Source organism: Penicillium verrucosum (assembly GCF_028828655.1).
Source record: "Penicillium verrucosum strain IBT 35672 chromosome Unknown utg000003l_segment0_segment0, whole genome shotgun sequence".
In the NCBI taxonomy this organism is placed as follows: Eukaryota; Fungi; Ascomycota; class Eurotiomycetes; order Eurotiales; family Aspergillaceae; genus Penicillium; species Penicillium verrucosum.
In genome coordinates this window covers 257427-281076 of record NW_026643212.1, presented here as the reverse complement: position 1 = coordinate 281076, position 23650 = coordinate 257427, and the positions used below count along the sequence as shown (strand labels likewise).

Sequence of the window (23650 nt, the reverse complement as noted above, 5' to 3'; positions counted from 1 at the left end):
ATATAAGCTCCATTTCATACATTAAGTTAACAAACACACTTTGGAACTTCAACTGCTCTTTATCGTTTCACTCACCATTCAATTTCAACAACTCGTGCAACTCAGTCTTGCATCGAATAAGAGATTGAATGAGTTCCCTGGGAAGTACAAGATTAAAATGGTGGTTTACGATGTTAAGTCTTCAACAGCAGTCACATGCCGCCTGGACCGACTTCGAGAGGAATTATGCGAGCGTCGAGTTGCAGAGAAAAGATGCGAAAAGCTTAACGAGACTTCAGATGCTCTGTAATGCCCTTCCGAATCGCAATCCCAACGAAGTGCAATCTACCCAATTTAGGCATTGGAGTTTGTACCACATATCCGAAGTCTCTACGCGACCATTCCCATTGTAGTGGTTGCTGGGGTGATACACTTGCTGGCGATTTCCTACTTTGTCGCCCTGCAATCTTCGGACAACCAATTCACCGACAGAGCGATTACTGATACTGGTGATAGGTTGTTCAGCACAATGCACATGGATTGATAAGGTTGCTCTCTACGGCAAGTGCTGTGTCTGTCGTTGTTCACAGATGAAAACGATGCTTTAATCATTGTCAATATTTCAAAATTTTCAAATCAGAGGGTTGTTTACTACCTTTAAAAATTCCTGTCTTCTTTGATTCTGATTTTGTAACTCAGGGCCTGAGTCACGGAGTGACTGGCAAGACCCATTTTAAAATAAAATGAACATAGTAGATCTCTCTAAAGATGGTAAGTAGTAGTTTCGAAAGCCTCCAATGAAACAGGAATGTTGCTACTACTTGCCAGTACTACCAAACCCCGCATTTCGGGGATTGGGATCAACCTTGGAACTTCCATTGTGAGGTAGAAAAGTCAATTTGATCTACAAAGTAAGATCTGGGTAATGCGGGGAGAGCCTGTCTCCTACCAACGCTCCTCCATCACCATGCTCTGCGTGCTCCCAGTTCTCCTAGCAGGACTTGTAACTGGTACATGCTCCCAGCTAACTACAGAGTCGAACACAGACACAACCTACCACCAAAATGCCGGTGTTCTCAAATTTGTTAACCCCCTCATCGGTACCTATGGAACAACACCAAATGGCAATGGCGGCATGATCCCATCGGTCAGCCCTCCCTTCGGGATGACCCGATGGACACCGCAGACCCGCGAGAACTTCATCTCGCAAGTACCCTACGGTGACAGCGACCGTCTCATCCATGGATTCCAGGCCACGCACCAACCAGCTATTTGGATGGGCGAGGCCGGCCAGGTTGTACTGATACCGGGAATCGGCGAAGTGCAGCCTCTATTTCAGAACCGAGGACTGCGGTTCAGGAAGAAGGATGAGAGGAGTACGCCATATGTTTATGAGGTCCTTGTTGATGCTGCTCAGCTCTTGAACCGTGACTGGAATGCCACGGCTGAGGCTGTAGGCGATGGGCCTGTTCCCGGGGGTGCGGGCTCCGTGCCGGATGAGGTGAAGGAGGGTGCCAGTGGACGGACGCGAAAACGGCGGATTGAGCCTATGCCTCGTAGTACAGATGGTGATGACAATAAGAGATCAATTCAGGTATCTGGTCGCTTTTCATAATCATCCTGAATTATTTCTGATGGATTTCAGGTTGCCATGTCCGCAGATTCCCACGTGGGCCATTTTCGATTTGACTTCAAACACAGCTCTACCAATTTCGGCGGCGAAGAACAGCCATGGGTATTTATTCAAGCTTCGCGTCGGAACTGGACAGGCCAAGTCCATGTGGATGCGAACAGTCGGGAGGTCTACGGCTATAACACTGAGCGTCAGGATTACCTCCTCGGACCGGACAAAGCACCGTCGTTCAAAGGGTATTTCGTATCCCGCTTTTCTGAGCCGTTTACTGAATTTGGTGTGGCAAATGGAGACTCAGTTATAAAGGATGAGATCCACCGACACGGGAATTTCACTGGTGCATATGTGAAATTTGCCAACTCGACATCCCGCGTCGAAGTGCGGACTGGTGTTTCGTACATCAGCGTCGCACAGGCACGAAAGAACCTTGAGATCCAGGCTCCAGATGAGCGCACCTTCGAGGATACTGTTGAAAAGGTGAAGTCAGCCTGGCTTGAGAAGTTGGGCAGGGTATCCATCAAGGGCATCAACAAGACTCGTCCAGATAACGACCCGCGCACTATTTGGTATACTGGCTTGTTCCATGCACTCCAGTATCCAAGTGACTTTTCTGAGCCAACGTCAAAGCGGGATGGTGCACCGCGTATTTTCTACTCGGGCTATACCGATAGTGTCCACACCGAGAACGACTCATATTACCAGTCTTGGTCAATTTGGGATACATACAGAGCCGAGCACTCTCTCTTAACTCTATTCGCACCAGAGCGTGTGAACAGCATGATGCGATCCTTGCTACGTATCTTCGATTGGTCTGGTTGGTTGCCAATGTGGGCCAACCTGGTCGAGACAAATATTATGATCGCGACGAATGCAGATGTGGTCCTTGCCAACGCTCTAGAGCGAGGCTTCAGGGGCTTTGATATTGGCAAGGCTTGGCAAGCAGTCAAAAAGGATGCTTACACCCCGCCTGATCAAGATACCGATACCCTGTACTATGACCGTGAGCCCGGTACTTCATATGAGGCCCGTGCTGGACTCACATCATACATGAAGCAGGGGTGGGTGTCTAACGACGGATGGTCCGAGGCCGGTAGCCGCACATTGGACTACGCATTCAATGACTATGCCTGCTCGGTTGTTGCTGCCCATGCGGGAGAGAGCAACGCCACTGTGCAAGCGCTCCAGAAGCGAAGCGGGAATTACGCGTATCTTTGGAGGAACGAGACTCAGTTTATGCAAGCTCGTAACGCGAACGGGACATGGGCTAATAACACTTTTGGATGGACCGAAGGCGATGACTGGGTCTACACCTTTAATGTGATGCATGATTTGAAAGGACTGGCTGACCTTTTTGGTGGTCGTGAAGCCTTCCGCAATAAGTTGGATTCTCATTTCCAGGGCGGTCATAATGACCATACCAACGAACCAAGTCACCATGTACCCTATATATATTCTGCTCTTGGTTATCCCAATCAAGCAGCCGAGATAATCAGGAACATTGCTTGGGAGAACTACAATGCGACCAGTGGAGGGTTGGGCGGAAATGAAGACTTAGGACAGATGAGTGCTTGGTACGTCTTCTCCGCATTGGGATTCTACCCCGTCAACCCTGCAAGTGACGAGTATGTTGTCGGGACACCGTTCTTTGAGGAAGTGTCCATCCGTATTTCTAACGAAGCGAAAACTGGTGGAGCTGTCGCCAATGGTAGAGAGAGGAGGCTTGAAATTCGCGCTCCGGGGGCATCCACGAAACCATACATTGTTGGTATCAAGGTGGATGGGAAACCTGTCAACGCCCCTATTTTGAAGCACAATCAGATTGTACATGCGGCAAGAATCGAGTTCGAAATGAGTGCTACACCCACTTCCTGGGGAAGTCGCCCCTTATGGGAAACTTGATACTTGGAGCGCGTCCAAATACACCAGAGAGATCAAGACTTGAGATAGAACTGGATGTAGCGATCACCGGTTTTGACAATTGAAAAGTCGCTTCGTATTCCAATTGTTATGGGGTTAGAATCTGTTGGTCGAGTACTTTTTTCCAATGTCCATTTCCCGCGTTCATCCATCGACTTCCTGCTTCGTTGGGATTCATTAGTCGCCACACATTTCTAGCTAGTTTGATCCTGCAGCATACCCATGTCGATATTGCATCTTATTCAAATGTATAATTGGATCCGAGGACCATCTTTGGAACCCCTCATGTATTTTGTATCACCTCATTCTCATGATCTGTTGCAAACTATTGCGCCATAGTACATGCCGTCTTGCAACTGAACACATAATTCCTTGGCCATTGATAAAGTTCTACCCCATCGACTTTCTAACTGGTTGCAAATTTATTCCTCGGCTTTCCCATTGCAACCTAGCGATAGCATTTAACTATATCCGCTGGAAGCTACCATGCATGATACCCAACCAGGATTAGAGCGTGCATCAGGGCAATACTAACCGAAGCTGGAATTTAACATAAACGCCACAAGGGCTAAAATCCCTGCCGGTCATTCCATCCCGTCTTATCATGTTACTATAGGTTCTGGGCAGATGAGGCCTGCCGCTCCCTTGGCCGCGCCCCAGTTATTCCAGGGGACCCAAGTTGAACAAGAGTATATGTACATACCATGTCTCGCTATGTGTTTCAGGAAGATCCCAGTTCTTCTCAACTTTCCTCCTACCTTTCAAACATGGGTATTCCCTCTCCCGTACGGGAAGACACAGAGCAGCTCCCTCAATATGATAGCAGAGATAATGATGGTTTGAAATTTACCACCGAAACCGGTGGAAACACCTCCAAGGCCACATACCAGGAGGCATCGGGAGCTCCCGTCGAGGTTAATTCCCCGCTGGGGTATTCGGTCGGTTGGGTTACTGTGGTGTTCTTGAATTTGAGTAAGATGATTGGAACGGGAGTGTTTTCAACACGTACGTACACCTCAACACTCTTCGGATTGTTTGACGATATCCTTACATACAATAGCATCGACGGTCCTCAAGGGTGCCGGCTCTGTTGGTCTCACATTGTTCTATTGGGTGATTGGATATTTGATGGCGTCGAGCTCTCTATCGGTCTACATGGAATTCGCATCGTCTTTCCCCAGTCGGTCTGGTTCGGAGGTTGTCTACTTGGAACAGTCGTATCCCCGACCCAAATACTTCTTCCCCACTGTCTTTGCAATGCAGACGGTGCTTTTCTCGTTTAGTAGCAGTAATGCTGTTGGTATGATTCCATTTCTGGGGTATGGCGAAGCAACGAGTACTGACATTATCTAGTACTGGCCCAGTATCTCTTCAAACTTGCGGATTCGGAGGCGACTCCGTGGAAGTTGAAGGGGGTCGCCGTAGCTTGCTATAGTGTCGCGGTACTGGGTGAGTGATAATCCTTGCTCTTGGTGTGATACGCTCTAATGATCTCCCCACAGTTCTTGCGTTTCACACCAGATGGTCTTTGAGATTGGCAAATGCCATCGGGTTGGTCAAGTTATTGACCTTGATATTGTACGTGTTTACCCGCAATATACCTGCAAGACAGATATATTTAACTGGCAGAGCTGACCAAATTTAGCATCGGTGTAACTGGTTTGGTGGTTCTCGGAGGTCATACCTCAGTGAAAGACCCCAAGGCAAATTTTAGGAATGCCTTTGAAGGTACTACCGGCGCCACAGCCTACGGAGCAACCAATGCATTGACCAAGGTTTGGTTCTCCTTTTCGGGCTATGAGAATGCTTTCAATGTTGTCAATGAAGTCCGGGTATGCCTTTCACATTACAATTTGACGACCATTCTTTTCTAACTTGAATTAGAATCCTACCAAAACCTTGAAGTGGAGTGCTCCGCTCTCATTGGGAGTGACGGCAGTCCTATATGTGTTGGCCAACATTGCCTATTATAGCGCTGCGACCAAAGAGGAGATTCTAAACTCGAAAGTCGTTGCCGCTGGTGTTTTTTTCGAGAAGGTATTTGGAACTGGTGGTGCCTCTAAGGCGTTGAATTTCCTTATCTGCATTAGTGCTTTTGGAAATCTCCTTGCCGTGCTTATTGGACAGTCCCGTATGCTCAGGGAGTGTGGAAGGTCAGTGATGAAACAGTGTGTATATTTTGGAAGTGACCTTAACCCGTTATTCGGAGATAGACAAGGTGTTTTGCCTTTCACTTCATTTTGGACTTCCACGAGACCGTTTGGAACACCGCTCGGTCCGTACTTTGTGAAATGGAGCTTAACGGTGATCATGATCCTGGGGCCACCCGCTGGTGATGCATTCAGTTTCGGTACGTCCCGGTCTTCTTGCTAACCTGCTGTTTGATGACTGCGGGAACTAAAAAAGCCGTGTGCTAATTTTGGGAAATAGTTGTGGACCTCGGAGTTTACTCATCGAGCTTCTTCGGCTCAATACTCACAATTGGCCTGGTGGTCACTCGAATTCGTCGGGCACGCCTCAATCTCCCGCCACCGGACTACCAAGCCTGGCATGTTACAGTGGCATTTGCAATTCTCTCTAACCTGTACATGGTCGTGATGCCATGGTATCCGCCCAGTACTGGGGCCAATGGAGGCGATGTGAGCTTCTGGTATGCAACATATTGCGCGGTTGCTCTTGGAATGTAAGTTGTTCCTGTCCTTGCTCATAGTTGGTATATATCGCTGACTTGACCGATCAATACAGTATCGGCGTGTGTGGAGTTTACTATTATGTCTGGATTAAGCTTCTTCCTAGAATTCAAGGATTCAAATGGGAACAAACTGTTCTCAAATTGGATGATGGTGCCCTGGCACACCGGCTTGTCAGGGTCCCGAAGAGGAATGCCTGAGAAATATACGGAGTAACCAGGTGACCACAACAAGTGGCGCATATCATTAACATGTTAGCCAAATACTCCGTACATTCATATTATCACTGTTCCAAGGCGATGTCACCATATCTATGTATCATTTTAGCGTTAAAGACGTGATCTCAGCAAGCCCGTGTGGAGTCCGCCTGTATCCAGGCCAAGGGGTCGGAAACTAATTATTACTAATAATGCTCTCTGAAGATGCCTAAAGATGCCTGATTATATACCGCGTTTGGCACCACTCTTACAGTGTAGTGTAATGTATTGTAACTGAAGCTCTCAAATGGAAGCCTCCCGGGTAATCGAAACCCCGACCATACATATCGCGGGATACACTTTACCGGTCCGCCCCACTTCCCCGGGGCCGACCCGGTCCCTTTCCAGCCACATTAGGGACCTCGGCAGCAAATATCTACACCTCAATCTACAGGTGGAAGGGTATCTGTATTCGCCTGATCTATCAAGGAACTGACGTCAATCCAATCCCCGTATGTTATCATAGTAAGCCCCGTTGTAAGCCCCGTTGCCGATGGGACGCTACGCGATTAGCCGACGGGTGGTCGGCTGTGGGGCCTATTTCTCCGTGAGCTTTTGGTATCGCCAACTCAGGTTATAAAATTGGCTGATCACTTCTAGAGATGATATGGCACCGTATTGATTGGCTCAAAGCTACAGACTGCTGGCCAATAACACTTGGAACGAATATACCAAGTGGGACAGACATCTCCTAGGATGTCATTCAAGGACTCTGCAGACTCTACTATTATGGAGACCGCAAGGTTTTATAAGCTGGACCATCGCCACATGGACCCTGCTTGACTCCCACCATATTCTCATTCTAACATGCGTCCTCCTAATCTTTGGCTTTGGGGCACTCTCGCAGCTCCGTGTGTGGCGGTCCATGCTGCATGGCACCTAGGAAACGGCTTCGAACTCACGGTTAATGACAACCGTCTCTCCATTGCCCAACATGGCCGGTCAATCTGGGGGACCGTGCCAGGCCAGCCATTTGTCAGTGCCAGCGCGGGAGATGACGAGGTGATCGGCTCCAACGGTAACTTCAAGATTAATGAAGTCGACCAAAACAAGTGTACCGGTCAGAATATTAGTGATGTTGCCCTTCGGTCATGGCAAGGAAGTTCAAACGACAACGCTGCGGTAATTCAGGGTCAACTCACCGGATGTGGTGATGCCACTCCTCATTTCTCTGTCGCCTTCTGGGTTCCGTCGCAGTTCCCCAATCGCATTGCCTTTAGCGTCAACGTAGACCCTGGAAGGTCGGCTGATGCCGCAACGAAACTGTTCATGACATACCGTTCTTCACCGTCGGAAGACTTCTACGGACTTGGAGCGCAGGGATCCTTCGCCTCTTTCAAAAACCTGACTGTCCCCATATTCTCGCGCGAGCAAGGTGTGGGTCGCGGTGACCAGCCCACAACTCGTCTTGAAAGCAAGGACAGCTTCTTCGCCGGTGGAGACCATTTCACAACGTACACTGCTATCCCGCAGTATATCAGCTCCAAATCTCGGGTGTTCCACCTGGCACAGGAGAGCTCTGCGTACACCAGCTTCAATTTCAGCGATCCTAATGCCGTTACTGTGCGATATGATGGCCTGGCCGTGGACGGCTACTTCATGCAAGCCGAAAACATGCTCGACGGTATTTCCATGCTCACAGATTATACCGGCAAGATGGTTGCGTTACCGGAGTGGGTTGACACCGGTGCAGTGCTTGCTATTCAGGGCGGCCAGAGCAAGGTGAACCGGATTGTCAAGCAAGGACTTGAGCTTGAATGTCCCATTGGTGCCGTTTGGCTTCAAGATTGGTCTGGGACACACTCACAAAGTGTGTCCTACATGTCGCTGAATGTATCTCGTCTTTGGTGGAACTGGGAATCTGACACCACACTCTACCCGACATGGAAGGAGTTCGTGCAGTCTCTGCGGGATCAACACAACGTCCGTACCCTGGCATACATCAACCCTTTCCTAGCAAATGTCAGCACGAAACCTAATGGCTACCTCACCAACCTATACGACGAGGCTAGCCAGGGTCGTTACATGATCCAAAACTCCACTACTAATAGCACATCGGTCATTTCCAGTGGTCCAGGGCTTGACGCCGGTATTCTGGATCTCACCAACCCTGCTGGACGATCCTGGTTTAAGGAGGTCATGCTCGATCAAGTCTGGAGTGCCAATATCTCTGGATTCATGACAGATTTCGGCGAATACACCCCTACCTACGCGGACACCCAGTTCGCCAACAGGAGCATTGATCCATTCTTCTACCATAATGCCTATCCCCGCGAGTGGGCTGCTCTCCACCAGTGGATTGGAAAGAATGTATCTTCATTCTCCGACGCCATCCTCTTCCACCGCTCCTCATCTATGGCGGCAAACCGGCATATGAATCTATACTGGGCAGGCGACCAGAACACCAACTGGGGTGTCAACGATGGCATCAAAGCTGCCGTGACCGTTATTGGCCATATGGGTCTGTCAGGCTATGCCCACGGCCACATGGAGATTGGTGGGTACACCACTACTTGGGATGGTAACGGTGTTGTGAACCGCTCTTCTGAATTGCTCGGTCGATGGGGCGAACTTGCCGCTGTCTCGAGTGTCGTCTTTCGTACCCACGAGGGCAACGTCCCTGAGGTCAATGCCCAGTTCTATACCAACTCCACTACATACTCTTGGTTCAGTTATAACGCGCGCTTGTTTGCAAGTCTTGCCAAGTACCGCCGTCGCATCTTGGAAACCGAAAGCATGAACCTGGGCTGGCCCTTGCTCCGCATGCCCGTCATCTACCACCCGGATGACGAGGTCGCCAAGTCAATCAGCTACCAGAGCTTCTATCTTGGCTCAGATTTATACGTCGCACCAGTGCTGGACCCTGGTCGTACTAGCGTTAAGGTTTACTTCCCCGGCAAGAATCAAACTTTCACCCACGTTTGGTCTAGGAAGAAGTATCACGCTGGCCAGACTGCACGCGTCTACGCCCCTTACGGGAAGCCCGCGGTCTTTGTCGTTGGTACGCCGAACAATAGTGATTTGGATGACTTCCTGCAATTTGTCCGCCAGGAGAATAACACCCTTATCCATTTCTAACCGCCACCGCAGCTGTCCGTGAGAACCCTTGATGAATAAAATCCCCAATCCTGGTTTCTCGAAACGCCTCAATCAAGATGGGTTTGTAGTTAGAAGCTGTTCATGTCAATTTCCTACCTTTACAGACAAAAGCCCACCAGGGCCTCCGATTTTCACTCACTTCCGAGACCGGTCTATAACACTTGCAGATAGTATATATATTCCCGGTTATACAACATTTTACATCGTAGAGCGATACCCCTGATATGGTATCGCAGGCAGGAACTGAGGCGGCACCTTCCCAAAGTTTGTTTGTCGACCCCACATTGTCTGATATTTCCTTTCTCACTTCTTCACTTCTTCACCATTTTCCCACATATCACACTACAACATACTACAACTCTGGAACCCATTTCACTGTGAGTTTTATCAATGTATCTTCCCACAGACTGTATCCGAGTAGCTAACATAGTGGACATGGACTAGTGACCACTGTCTGAACCTTACTAGGAAACTCAAGACTCATCCACCGCCAAAATGCCAGCAACTGATGCTCTTCGTATATACCCCCCTTGTGACATCGAACACAATGTGGAATCCATGGCTGACCTTTCTCCAATACAACCCCCTCTCACCCCTGCCGAGCGGGCGATTGTGAAATCCTATGGCGGCTGGACTTCCTTCATGCAATCCTTCGGGCTTAAGCCATGGGACAATGATGACGCTGAAGAAGGAAAGAGAATCCTGGAGGGCTTTGTTCAACAGGATGACGACGATGAATGAGACACTTACCACTGCTCTCTGGGTGGAACAGAAGGATTGAGACACGGGGCATGGATACCGATCATACGTTATTGAGATTCTCCTTCTGACCTTTCACAATGCGACACAAACAATGATTTTTATTCTTAGTGACTTCCTATTCCGGCTTTGTAGGCTATGTATTGTATGCTCATAACTATCTTTGTCTGCTCAGCACCACCCCCCAATACAATGCACCCAGAAGTAAAGCCATAGACAAAGGGGCTGTAGCTAGAGTATAGAGCCTGTGCATGCCTTGCATTGCACGCAAAATGAATTTGTTGAAACTCCAAGGTGAATTACCTATGTGAAAGCTCCACGTAGGGCTTCAATATTTCTATCACTGTGATAAACATTTACCCCACTGTCACTATATGCCACAGTAAAGCTAACTAGTTACTATATATATAGTAGTGCAGTGTTACCAATTAAAAATGGTCGTCGGAGATAACATTGTTAACTTGTTGCATTAATGACATTAAACACATAATACGTCACGTACATCAAAAGCGCGAGAAACCAGCTCTAATAGAATAAAAACATTCGAACCTAACTAACCATAGTCGAAGACCAATTCATAACCCATTCAATACCTTCCCGACCCAAAGAAACAAGATCCGTAATCTAGAGCGTGTTGCCCGCTGGCCCACCGAGGAACCACTCCGCGAAGCCCTTGAAAACCATCGACGTGATTGTCTGCTCAGATAACTCGTAAAGATCAGAAGAGCGCAGAACAAGGCTCTCACCATCAAAGTAGGACTCCAACAAACGCGCATTCTTGCCCATAAACGAGACAATCAAGATCTGCAGAATAACCAGTTAGCAGTGTACAAAAGTCGATAGGGAGTTGGGAAAATCAACGACTTACCGGTGCGACCTCATGGTGAAGTAACCGTACTTTTCTCAACTGGCTCAGCATCAGGCGAAGGATGATCAATAGCTCCCCACGACACAATGTGCTATCCACCCCCTCCAAGCCATGGTATATGACTGCTTTCATATGTGGGGATTCCTTGTCGGGAATGTCCATGATCCTGAACACGCCGAAATCTGGCTTGTCATACTTATACAAATGCTTGTAAGGGTTGTAATCACCGACGCTGTCGAGGGCCGTTAGAGACTATGAACTAGTATAATAACAATATATCTTAGGATAATAATAGAAGATACTGACCTCATCGAACGCCATATCCTATCTTCACATACAAACTTGGTTTTAGACATAGCATAATAACTCCATTCTCTTTCGAAGTGATATGCTCGAGACATTGCGTCTGTAAAAGCAGTCTTGTCATTGAGGTGCTCGATCGTTCTGCGAATTAGTTTCTTAGAAGGTTGCGGGAGGTTGAGTTTCGGCGCGAAGAAGCGTGGCTTAATGTCTGAGTCTTTGTTGAGAGCCATTGGCTGTCGCTTGATGTTCAATTCATCTAGTTGCGATGCATCAAGTGTGTGCACTTTCAGAGCATCGATGGCATCTTCGAGCAGGATTAGAGTCTTGCGCTGCTCCAAATGGTCGCTTGATTCCTTGGGAGTTGTGTCTGAAGACATGTTTGTTGGTCTCGCGGTAATCCTGGCTTGGATGGGAGTTTTCAGAATCTGGACGAGCGTGACTGGGATATTTCGGTGGTTTTATGTTGAAGGAGCACAGTAGGTGTGTTAGTAGGGAACTAGAGAAGGGGAACGAGTGGTGGATGTTCAACAGAGTGGAGAGTGCTTAACAGAAAGTGATGTTGGTGATGTGAGTGGGGGTCTGTTGCCGGGCGACTAGACCTCTGAATAGCCCAGCCAACCCGCAAAGGCCCATAATAGGCCCCAAGCAATACAAAAATGCCAATTTATTATAGCTGCATAATTAATGTATTTTTCTCCGGGCTTTCTTTGGTATTCAAACTACCATCTGGGCGATAGTTGAAGCTATACAGAAACCTTCTTCTTCTAAGCTTATAGTTAGTTAATTTTCATGAAGCTTTACTTTATAGAAAGGTACTTGCTTTTGTTAGGGAATTACATAGTAAGTAGAGGTACCATTAGTGCTACTACAATTGACAACCAAGCATAGACCCAATATAAATATCTTTCTATAATAATACTCAGTACGAATTCGTGGTCAAGTTAGATCCGTGATGCGGACAGCGATTAAAAGTCATCGAAAGAGAGGGGAAATGAGCGGAATATCGGAATATCGCAGATGATGTTGTGTTCTGTAGGGTGCGTTGATAACTGGCTGACCCGACGAGACAAGAGACCGTGTTTTGGAGAAGTCGCCCAATGTTTCTTAGGAGTCGCAAGATTGATGAAGTTGGATCAAACTGACAAAAACAAAGGATAGAGTAACTAACCAGTAAAGCGACTTTGATGAGATTAGTACAGTCAATTTTGCCAAGGTTATAGAATATCTCGACGACTGACTCCGACTCGAGAAAAGTCCCATTCAGGATATTAGAATACATTTAGGTACCAACATGAGTTCAAATAGGTGCTAAGTGAAGGCTTTAGAGACTAAAAGAAATAAAGGAGTAGACATAGTATCAAGCTCGAAACAACAACTTAGTAGCTTAACTTTTCTCGTCGTGATATCAGATCTCTTCTGTCATGTCAGGCGGTCATTTGGCAGCAACAAACCGCCTTCAATGGAAAACATAGTGAACTTGGAGAAGAATGTTCTCGTCAAACTGGCAGGTGACCTTATTATCGAATCTCTTTCATCTCCCTAACATCCACTCACCCTACCCTCCTTATTCCCACTCCTCTTCGACGTCCTTCTTCCCCTTCAACACCACCCCTCTGTGGTTACCTGAGTTTTCGATATTTCAACCCTTTGCTTCTACCAGCTGCTTACCCTACGTTCATCCTAGCGCACCACGACCCAACGTCCCTAGCAGTTCTGTGTCTAAACAGCACTGTCAACCACGAGTGAGTTCCCCAGTATCACGTTTCGTTCTTCTGATTGCGCGTCACTAACCCCATGGTATTCTCCAGCGCGTGACCGCCCTCGGTACCTAGGACCAAAATGAGTTTGTTTCAACCCCAAAACAAGCGCACGGCCGCATCCCCGGCATCTGATACTCCACCCTCAGAGAACGTGAGAACACCGACGCAAAACCCGCAATGTCCGCAACTTCTTACATCTTCTCATAATTCCCTGACACCAGTGGCCCCGAAATCACTAAAACCAGCACGACCAACCAAGGCTACTAATTTCGAACCTGTCAGACTCAATGGGAGGAATTGGGCCAAGTTGGAAGACCAAGAGGCTCAGTTGGCAGCATATCTCAAATTTCAGAATACCTCCGACCTTCGAGAATTCGCTATCTCATGGCCGGTTTTATTTGCCGAAAAGGACTTCGCACTAGCGGCCCAAAAGACGACAAAAGCTGGTGTATTGAAACTTCTGTGCAATCCAGAATCGAGAAGTGAAATCGTGGCTGTGGATTCATCTCCCCAGTTGGCATGGACCTGGCGGCCAGGAGATCCTATACAGTACCAAAACATCCAGAAACGGAATATTGTGGCTTGGACTTTGTGGAAGATGGTATTGAACGTCAAACAATACAAGGCTGCCAGTTTTGCGGAGAATCTGGCGCGAACCCAAATTGAACAGGTGGAGTTTCTGAAACGCCATACATCCGAGAAAATCGGCTATACCTTAACCTTCCCAGAAACGATGGACAACTTTCCATGCCCTGAGCTTGGTCCCCTGAGGGACAAGGGGGAGAACGAACTTGAATGTTACAATCGTTGCTGGGAAGTGCTCCGATATCTAGGCAGTGGGTTTCAGAGGGGAAACTGGAAGCGTCGATTTGCAAATATCGAGGTTATGAAAATGGGACGCACTGTGAACCAATCGCACGCCCCGTCGTGGATGCAGACGGCAGCACAGTCTGTTCGCCCCGAACCATCACGACCGATTGAGATCCAGATATGCTGGGTGCACAACGAACGTGTTCCGATGTACAATGAAACGGTGCGTGCTATTGAACAAGCCAAGAGCAGACGAGTGGCTGTGCCCAGTTCAGAATTCAAATTCCCCTGGGACCCCCGCGTTTTCGCCAATGTCCAGCAGTTTCGTGATACTATTCGGCGCTGCCTAAACTGCGAAGCATTGGGTCTAGATCTGCAAAGCCTTCAGGTCCACTGTTATGATGAAGACGAACATTGTCATGAGGAAGCGGATGCTTTCACTCAGGATTGGACGGCATTGATAGCTTTCTTTGAAAATTATCACCATGCCAAATTTCTTCTCGCGGTTCGCCTGAAACCTTTCGTTATCCATGATCCAGTGTTCTCTATTTATGAGGATGGTAATATTCCAATTGACCCGCTCCTCTATCTTGCCACCCCGGATTTCGAAATTAATGACACAAACGAAACTCCCGATACCCCACAAAGTAAAGGCTAGGAGAGCGGCCCGATTATATTGACATCGGCTAAGCTTGGGGAGTTACAAACGGAGACAGAGCCTTGTGGTTGTCCCTTCATCGGTTCCACCACCTTTGTTGTAAAGATCTTGTAATTTTAAATGAAACAAAATATTTCGCTTCGCCCTAGCAGCCTTATATCTACCACCGCAGGAAGTGTTACTTCCCAGTAAGATTTACCATCAGGATGACCGAGCATATAGTTCCCAACAAAGCCGCCCAGGAAGTATATATATACGTCAGTGGAGACCCTTCATTGTCTGTATCGCCTGACAAAGTGACTTTATCTCCAATTTATCTCTTTGTGATTGTTGTCTAGGAACTTCCTTCACATGTACAGCAGTTTTCTTCCTTCCACATACATGGAACATTGGCTACAGGTAGTTAGGCTTTCGAACAACGGCACATCCATGGATCACTACACCGTCCAGCCATGTATTCCAAAACCCCAGAACCTGCTATGAAACTATCTAAATTGTACTCAGATTGTATCCTTGATTGGGTCCTTCTCAGCATCTTCGATCTTTTTCAAAAATTCCGCCGCAGCCTTAGCATCACCGGGGAATATATTCTCGGCAATCATCCGGCGCGGTGAGCTACCAAGCCATTGGAACAGAGAGAAATCCCGGAATCGGTCCGCTCGGAAGATTTCCAATACCTCTAGCGGTTCATCGTCACTCAGGTTCTCGACAAAGTGTCCCATATTCCGAGGGACGATACCGACGTCACCGGCCATGTAGTTGAATGTTCTGGCATTTCCTTCCGCGGCAAAGATCGTAACTCGCGCACGACCTTTCTTGAAATAGCTCCATTCGTCGGCGTTGGGGTGCCAGTGCATCTCGCGTAGGGCGCCCGGAGCGATCTCTAGATGGGCAGCTGCTACGGTCTTGGAAATTGGGAAGTTTGAGGAGTCGGTAATACGCACACGACCCCCGCTTGTTTCAAGGGGTTCTTGGGCGTGCATATGGTGTGTAAAGTTTATCTTTGACTTCTTGAATGTGCGTGGTTTTTCCTGGTCAATGCTTCCAGGGGTTGAGCCTTGGAATATGTACTTCTCGGATGACGGGATATTGTCGAATTTTTCAGGTGACATCCGGAAGTTCTCTCCTAGGACTGCTTTGGGAGTGTGCGCTGGAGACTGGGTTAGTATGTGTATGTCATAGATTGAGACAGACAAGTTAACATACCCAACCAATCAGTCAACACGAAAGTGGACTCTTCGGAGAAGTTCCCATCATCGAAGATCAGAAGAAATTCCGTGCCATTTTCACCAAGACCTTGGAGCGAGTGTGGATGTCCCGCGGGGAAATACCACAGATCTCCTGCCTCCAAGTCGTCCATAAAAGTGGCGCCTTCCAAGTCCAGCGCGGTGACTCGCACTTTTCCAGCAAGAACATAGGCCCATTCGGCCTCCGTATGCCAATGCAGTTCACGGATGACCCCTTGATCCAGACGCATGTTCACACCAGCCAGTTCACGGCTAGTGGGTAGCTCGCGGATAGTTGTTTGTCGGGTCCATCCGCCTTCCTATATAGACTTAGATAACGATGTACTACATCTGACATTGCATTGACCATACCTCAATCCGGATATGTGAATCCGCAAAACTCCATCGCATGTTAGGCATACTGCCATGATCGGTGCTCGGCGGACGAACAAGATCAGGATTCTGGCGTTCACGATCTCGATTCCGAGGTCCCATCACGGTTGTGCCATCTCCATTGCGGAACGGCAATGGCTGTCGCTCGTCGCCAACAGAGTCGACCTTGTGATCATACGGGTCCTTGTGTCCCGGAGAGAAAGGCGGATGTCGTGAAATCGGCTGTTGACCGAACCATTCTGCGGGATGGCCAGCTGGTACTTGGAGTAGCTTCTGTAGGCTGTGGTCCGGGGCAGGGATAGCCCATGTAGCCTGCAGACATGCCAGGTTTAACAGAATGTGTGTAATCTGCATGGTGAGCTTCAGAATGAATTAGTTACAGAGAGGATAAAAGAGGAAGTTCTAAGAAGGTAAATGGTAAATGCACAGTCAGAAAATGTTATTCTCCGCATCGACGTCACGACATTGCCGGTCGCATATCGTCTGTCTCCAACTGTTTACTCCAACAGATTTGCCATTTGCCATTTGCCAATTATATTCCAACGCATTGTGATGATCTCCTAAGGGGGCATTACGGAGTTTCATTCTTTGCCGAGATCGACGTCGAGTTCCTACGCCGCGGGTTCCACATAAAACGACTTGCCTTCACTTCAATCCGTCCACCAACTCACCTCATCACCAATGTCTCTCGAAACAGACGCCCTGTTGGGCAACCACACACGTTCCAAACCCTCTCGGTTATCCCTGATATCCAAACACCTGCGCAGCGACCTCGACCCGACGTACGGCGACCTGGTCCTGATATTCTGTTACGTCATCACCGGCCTCCTCGACAGCTCCGCGGTGCTTATATGGGGCTCCTTCGTGAGCATGCAAACTGGAAACACTGTGTATTTTGGCCTGGGCCTCGTTGGTACAGAAGATGATCGCTGGATCAAATCCGGAGTCTCTATTGCGGGGTTCTGTTTGGGCTCACTGTGCTTCGCCACCTTTCACCGTGTCTTCCCGGCAAGACGGAGATGGGTGCTCTGTGCGTCGTTCCTTGCGCAAACCTTATGTGTCTGTCTTGCCGCTTTGATCGTTACGATTTATCGGCCGAGTCGCGGTGAGCCCTTGAGTTGGTTGGTCCTCGTCCCGGTGGCGCTTGTCGCATTCCAGAGTAGTGGGCAGGCTGTGACGAGTCGTGTTTTGAACTTCGGTGGCTTGACTAGTGTTGTTCTTACTAGTACTTATTGCGATTTGTTTTCGCATCCTGATTTCCTATCGAGGAAGGTGGTTGGTCATGCGGAGGAGATGCGGCGGATTGGCGCGGTCTTGTGTTTGCTGCTCGGCGTGGTGTTGGGTGGTCTCTGGGCTCATAGCTCCGTGGGCATGATGGGGGCTTTGTGGACCGCAGCAGGTTTGAAGTTATTGATTGTTGGTACTTGGTTGGCCTGGAATGGAAAGAGCGAGGATGATACAGAATGAGCTTTAAAAGGCAAGTGGATGACCAGGGTAGTATATAGATTGTCTGTTGGGTTCATATAGATGATACTAAAATTACTATCTCAGTTGTATGTAATGGTGCTCGTTCCCACTACTATGGAATTGAGTTAAACCTCTTTCGATTGTGTTGAAATGATCATTTTACTACCTTGGGTCCTTCAATATCTCCATTAATACCCCCGGTCCATTCCAATTCAGGGGCAGATGCGGGGTGCAGATGTCGATCTCTCCAATGCCGTGGTTCCACTCCATCTCTACCTGTACGGTGATAGATCATATTGGAGAAATTGGAGTATTGGAGTAAGTCCTTTCAAGAACAAGATGGAATCGGAATCGCGCGAGGCCGGGAAGGCAAGGGGTAGTTTATACCTCGCCTTTCATGTATATCATTACAAAGTATTGGGCAATTGCCCCTATGTCTTGTTATAGCCGTACGTATGATTCTCTGAAATGCTTTTCTCGAATTAACTAATGAAATATTCCGGACCATGGTTGTTTTTCTTTTCGTTTGCTTTTCTCACTGGGGTTTTGAGACAACAATAACAATGGTAATCTGCACATGTAGCACTTGCAGAAGAAAGAAGCAGAAACATCACAGTGACGATAAAGTCTTCCCCCGAGGTTCCCAAATTGGACAAGGACATGATTGCAGAAGAAACCCGGTTGGAATAGCAAGGCCGTACGTGCCAATCTAAGGAAGTCCAAACATGGATAACGTCCATGGGGACTAACTCGGTGTAGAATCACTTCTTATGAATGTCAACGGCTTTCTTTCCTTTTCCCCTGGTTGCACGAGCCTTCTTCCACACTGTGGGTTTCTCTTCCTCTTCCTCCTTTTTCAAACTAGACTCGACGATTTTGACATCCTTCTTTTCGATTTCATCAACCTTCACAACAGCCTCAACCGCGGTTTCCTTCGTATCTTCCACATCTGTATCAGAGCCAACAACAACTAGATCTTCCTCGTCTTCCTCATGTTCATCAGACTCTAGCTCATTTGCCTTGGATAGACATTGGAAAAGGCGATCCATGTCTTGAACTACCCGGTCGTAAACGGAGTGGATCGACTCAAGTGCCTGCCGCTTCTCCCCAAACTTTCCCTTCCCATTGATGTTGGGCTGCTCAAGTGGTGACTGATAGTATGTGCTATCATATTCTACAATTCTCTTGCGCTTTTTTGCTTTCAGATATTCAAGGCTCGGACCAACCTGCTTTTGACTATTGTTAGATTTGTTTTTTTTTTTATATATATATATATATATCGCGCACTGCATCGCTAGGAAGTTCTAAAGGGGGTCGGAACCAAATGTAGAGAACTCACAGTACTCCCTTCGTCATTACCCTGATTCTTGGTGGCCTTTACTGTCTGATGATCAACCCCTATCACTGGACATGGACCTTATCAGAACGTGATGTATCTTGAGCAGATATACGACTTACATAGCGAGCACATGAAACGCCCTCTTGCTTTAAAGTAACAGTTCATACAACAACCGCCAAGGAAATCCAGGCTGGTCGCTTCATGCGAAAGAACGACACAACTTTTAAAAGCACCACAACCAGCCTTGCAAGACACGCAGGATTCTTCATTTGTCATAACATCTCCACAACGTTGACCATGGGCAGCAATAGCCTGTCTGGTGTTGCTGAGAATGGCATGAGTAAATCGAGGTTTTACCCAATCGATGTCTCGGATAGGTTTGAATTTAGATATGGCCCTGCAATAGAGCGTGCTATTTGCTAGGTCGTCAACCTTGACGTTCTTCTTGTCGTCTAAAGGGAACATGTGATCTATGAAACGAATGTCAGCACCAACTTAAATGGCTATTGCACAGAGTTGAACAATGACTGGGGAAATGACAACTCTTGCTGATCTTGATCTCAAACGCTGAATCCGACTGAGGTGATTACCAAATGATACAACACTCAATATTGTGATACGTGAAGGCTGTGAACTGATGGGGACCGATGAAGAATGATATCCAGTGTTGGAGGATGAAGAGGAGAAGAAGTTCCAGGGAATTAATCTCCTATTTATATGCCACCAATCCATAGGGCCACAAACACAAACATGGCCTCAGATAACAAGCTTAGACCCGCATATCGATTATCCATACAATATGTGGTTCCTACAAAGCCTGGATCACAATCGGATATTTGCTTTTCTGGAAAGTCTCTTCCACTTCTCACACTTCAAGTCGAATTCATATATTCATTGCATGGTCATCATCTCGTACCGAGGGGATAGCGTTACTATGTGGGCAGGGCCTATAAGAAAACCAAACCAAATCTCAATGTCAATCGCTCCGTTGAACCGTCACAACAGGGCCAACATAATGCCTCCTTCCCTGGAACGCGTACATCAAAAGACTAACGATAAACACTCCAACGAAGATAACCACACTCCAATTGAAATCTCGCGCCGAAGGGGAAGGACTGGGAGGCCAGAAAGACCAAAACAGCGCAAAAAGAACATAAAGCAACCCAAGTATATTTATTGTAAGACCGAAAGGACCAAGACTCCAACGTCGAGGAGGCAACGTTTCGGGACAGGCGATCTTCCGGTAAATCACGCAGCTTATCGACACCGCGTATGTGTACATTAGGGCGGCAACATTGAGAGATATGATCGCGTTGAATGCAACTTGAGAGCCGATGTTAATTAGCGACAACAAGCCGCTGATCATGCAGGAGAGTGCGATGGCTCGAACTGGGATTCGTCGGTGCGGGTCAACTCGCGAGATCCAGTGGGCGAATGGTAGACCGCGATCTCGTGCGAATGCATATGTTTGACGGGCGGTTGACGCATTGAAGAGGATGTTGCTGAATATAACTGGAACCAGGATTATGGCTGTGAGGCCATTGACGCCGGAGGTGGAGAGGAATTGGCGTAGTACGTAGATGAAGGGGAACCCGGTGCTGTCGTTGAGCGCGTCGGGTACGGAGGGTAGAGCGAAAAGGAATCCAACGAGTATTATCAATGCGAGGACTCCGTTACCGAAGTATCCCCATGCGATGGCTATCGGTACGTATCGACCTGCGTCCTTAACTTCTTCGGACATGTGTGCGGTAGCGTCGGAGCCTATAATCAGTGCTTTTGTGTTAGCGTTGTACCTTGGCATTGTGATCTAGGAATACCCGTACTCAGAGAGCCGTAAATAGCTGTAATTTGACCAATCATCAAGCTGATACCCATAGTAGGCCAGTTCCCACCATTGTGGAACGAGGTAAATACGGTTTTTGCGGAATTGTGAGGAGCCATGGCGAATAAGACAACGACAATAACGACCCAGCATATCAAATGTAGAGCAAGGAGGAGGTTCTGGATCCGTGGCATCCAGCTTGCTGCGTAGACATTAAAACAGTATATCACGGCTATCATCGCGAATACAAACAGCGTTCCATGCCAATTTTGCGGCTCATAGGTCGGGTCGCGGAGGGAGATGAGACCCTGAATGATAGTCCCGGTTAGAAATGACCCAGATGCAGCACCTGCCTGCCAGGCTAGTACGGACATCCACCCTGTATGGGAACGGTTAACGATTGGCAGGGGTCATTACACAAGCGATCTCACCAGTGGTGTAACTCAGAAACTTCTGGTAACGAGGTGAGGAAAACTCCGATACCCAATGGTATTGGCCTCCTGATGTGGGTGCCCTAGTGCAACGAACAAGTATATGTCAGAAAGCTCCGATGGTGAAACACAGCGATCGATTAGAACTCACATCGAAGCCATCTCGGCTAACGAAACAATGATGAAGCCAAACCCCACGAAGGTCCACACATAAGACCGAAATACGCCAGCCAGGCCACCATTTTCGAGACCTTGCGTGTTTGAGCTATGAGGGGATTAGTGGCTTCTGTGATGTCGATGGCGGAGACTTCCTCTTACATGAGTATGAACTCCCAGGTAGCTTGAAGAACAGCTGAAAAGCTCAACGCTGCAAGGGGTCGAAAGTTGCGCTTCAAAGATTTCAGTTGATAATATCCAATTTGCAGCAAGAAGAGCCAAATAACACCTTCAATTCCTGGATTTTTCCCATACGTGTCATGTCATCGTGATCCTGTGGGCTTCCCTCCATCTCCGGTCGACCTTTCGTGGAGTGTTCTTCTTCCATCGTGTGAACCCTGTCAAAAGAAGTGATCCGATCGTGTGTCTGTGAGATTTCTGGTGGCATTTTGACAATAGACGTCGGTAAACAAGGGACGTTAACATATCAAGACTGGTTGGTTATAGAGGAGCAGACCTCGAATGTTAGATATTGATCGAAGATGAAACAGACCATCTAAGATTGGAGATACAAACACACGACAGACTCGAGTTTGTCAAGTCTAGTTAATATCGGCTGTTCCGATGCAGGCATCCCACAGAGTGATACAGCGAGTCGACTTTGAAGCCGAATTTCACCCCACCTATATGTTACATACCCCTTGAGGAGCGATGAAATCTACCGACACCGCGCACACAAGGCCACATGTTAGGGCCTTCAGAACAAGTCGGAGCGGAATCGGCTAAACCTTTATGAAGGTTGGGAGTATTTTGAAGTTGCACAGCGCGTTTGACTGTATATCTGGTGGGGAAGGACCTGTCATCCTCGGGTGGGCGGGTTAGTACGTTATCCCTGCAGACCGTACCATGTTGACTAGGATCAGGTCTGCTGAAACGAAATCCAACACCAAGGCCATTCCTCGTGTTGAGGCATGTAAATCGATGTATCAACTGAATTCACCAATGAACCTATCAAAACGCAACTCGAGGGTTGCTGCCACTCTCATTGTCTCCCTATCCGTTGAGGGCATTAATTTCGATCGTATGTCGGCTTCCATCGGCATGTTCCCGTGTGGATGTAAGACTGATCATATCCCGGGGTGGTACAAATAGATTTCATTTGGAAGTCGTTCCGAGAGGGGTTGACCTTGTCAAACGGACTGAAGATAAATCTGCGACAATTAAAAACGAATGCGCCTCGAAGAAATCTGCTTGTTTGTCGGAAATAGTTAAGTACAGAACTCTACGATATTCCTATTGAAGTGTGTTCTTATTCCTAGCGTCCTATCTGCACACTCTGCTATCCCCCCGTGTACCCTGTTAGTCGTGATTGCAATTAGGCAAACGAGAGTTAGGTACACACATACTACATAAGGAGTACATCGTATTTTGTTACTGATCGCTCTACTGTACGGTACTGGACATCATTTCATTTTGTTGTATTCGGCACAACATAAATGTAACAATACAACTAAACCCTCCGAGTCACCATACCTCACCAAGTACGGAGTACATACTCAATCAAGATCGAAGTTAACAGAAGTTCGCACTTCCTTATTTTACTAAATCAGTCCCAGACTAAGTAAGCCCCCCATTTTGTGCTTGCTAGAACATTAAGCGCCCAAGTGATCTACAAAATGGTACGTTAGACAAACCCAATACACTCGCCCCCATGATTCGGTACTGAGTACCTCGATGGCTACGACTGTACCCCCGTTCTATGGTTTCACCAACAGACAGAATTGGTTTAAATCTGTCGGAATATTCCGTAGGGGTTGGCAATCCATATACAGACCACTAAGGATCATGATATCTCACAAAAAGGCATGCTGACATACTCCCAAAATCAAAGACGCGCAACAAGAAGCCAACTTATATCCACATCCCATGTCCCGGTGATCAGCTAATGCGCAAGGTCAAAGCTCAGTTTGCATCCAGGCCGAGAGTTGATGGAGATCTGCGATTCGTGATTAGCATTCCCTGCATCACGGTGTAAATTTTCTGAGTCAGCCAGGCTGTTTGACTCGAGCTGAATATATCCTCT

The 23650-nt window shown here is 47.7% G+C and overlaps 10 protein-coding genes across 10 annotated transcripts; 6 read left to right on the top strand and 4 right to left on the bottom strand.

Moving 5' to 3' along the window:
- Window positions 1-946: 946 nt before the first annotated feature.
- On the top strand, window positions 947-3511 carry N7516_007904 (GH92 family glycosyl hydrolase; the record flags this gene model as incomplete). Its single annotated transcript, XM_057220624.1, has 2 exons — window positions 947-1573; window positions 1625-3511. 2 exons carry the CDS (start codon window positions 947-949, stop codon window positions 3509-3511), a joined length of 2514 nt encoding a protein of 837 aa, XP_057070896.1.
- A 785-nt stretch (window positions 3512-4296) lies between these two features.
- Window positions 4297-6419, top strand: N7516_007903 (uncharacterized protein; the record flags this gene model as incomplete). Its single annotated transcript, XM_057220623.1, has 9 exons — window positions 4297-4534; window positions 4590-4829; window positions 4883-4978; window positions 5032-5107; window positions 5175-5361; window positions 5414-5682; window positions 5743-5879; window positions 5960-6212; window positions 6275-6419. 9 exons carry the CDS (start codon window positions 4297-4299, stop codon window positions 6417-6419), a joined length of 1641 nt encoding a protein of 546 aa, XP_057070895.1.
- An 864-nt stretch (window positions 6420-7283) lies between these two features.
- N7516_007902 (uncharacterized protein) lies at window positions 7284-9554 on the top strand (the record flags this gene model as incomplete). The annotated part of the gene is made up of 1 exon (XM_057220622.1): window positions 7284-9554. The coding sequence occupies one exon, from the start codon at window positions 7284-7286 to the stop codon at window positions 9552-9554; it is 2271 nt and encodes a 756-aa protein (XP_057070894.1).
- A 516-nt stretch (window positions 9555-10070) lies between these two features.
- On the top strand, window positions 10071-10316 carry N7516_007901 (uncharacterized protein; the record flags this gene model as incomplete). Its single annotated transcript, XM_057220621.1, has 1 exon — window positions 10071-10316. One exon carries the CDS (start codon window positions 10071-10073, stop codon window positions 10314-10316), a length of 246 nt encoding a protein of 81 aa, XP_057070893.1.
- Window positions 10317-10958: 642 nt separating this feature from the next.
- Window positions 10959-11882, bottom strand: N7516_007900 (uncharacterized protein; the record flags this gene model as incomplete). Its single annotated transcript, XM_057220620.1, has 3 exons — window positions 10959-11138; window positions 11203-11434; window positions 11509-11882. The coding sequence occupies 3 exons, from the start codon at window positions 11880-11882 to the stop codon at window positions 10959-10961; spliced, it is 786 nt and encodes a 261-aa protein (XP_057070892.1).
- A 1462-nt stretch (window positions 11883-13344) lies between these two features.
- Window positions 13345-14733, top strand: N7516_007899 (uncharacterized protein; the record flags this gene model as incomplete). Its single annotated transcript, XM_057220619.1, has 1 exon — window positions 13345-14733. One exon carries the CDS (start codon window positions 13345-13347, stop codon window positions 14731-14733), a length of 1389 nt encoding a protein of 462 aa, XP_057070891.1.
- Window positions 14734-15233: 500 nt separating this feature from the next.
- N7516_007898 (uncharacterized protein) lies at window positions 15234-16706 on the bottom strand (the record flags this gene model as incomplete). Its single annotated transcript, XM_057220618.1, has 3 exons — window positions 15234-15883; window positions 15940-16279; window positions 16332-16706. The coding sequence occupies 3 exons, from the start codon at window positions 16704-16706 to the stop codon at window positions 15234-15236; spliced, it is 1365 nt and encodes a 454-aa protein (XP_057070890.1).
- Window positions 16707-17033: 327 nt separating this feature from the next.
- On the top strand, window positions 17034-17819 carry N7516_007897 (YoaK family protein; the record flags this gene model as incomplete). The annotated part of the gene is made up of 1 exon (XM_057220617.1): window positions 17034-17819. One exon carries the CDS (start codon window positions 17034-17036, stop codon window positions 17817-17819), a length of 786 nt encoding a protein of 261 aa, XP_057070889.1.
- Window positions 17820-18580: 761 nt separating this feature from the next.
- Window positions 18581-19623, bottom strand: N7516_007896 (DUF3716 domain-containing protein; the record flags this gene model as incomplete). Its single annotated transcript, XM_057220616.1, has 3 exons — window positions 18581-19048; window positions 19159-19223; window positions 19278-19623. The coding sequence occupies 3 exons, from the start codon at window positions 19621-19623 to the stop codon at window positions 18581-18583; spliced, it is 879 nt and encodes a 292-aa protein (XP_057070888.1).
- A 511-nt stretch (window positions 19624-20134) lies between these two features.
- On the bottom strand, window positions 20135-22015 carry N7516_007895 (uncharacterized protein; the record flags this gene model as incomplete). The annotated part of the gene is made up of 6 exons (XM_057220615.1): window positions 20135-20919; window positions 20982-21359; window positions 21412-21494; window positions 21563-21676; window positions 21730-21800; window positions 21857-22015. The coding sequence occupies 6 exons, from the start codon at window positions 22013-22015 to the stop codon at window positions 20135-20137; spliced, it is 1590 nt and encodes a 529-aa protein (XP_057070887.1).
- Window positions 22016-23650: the final 1635 nt, after the last annotated feature.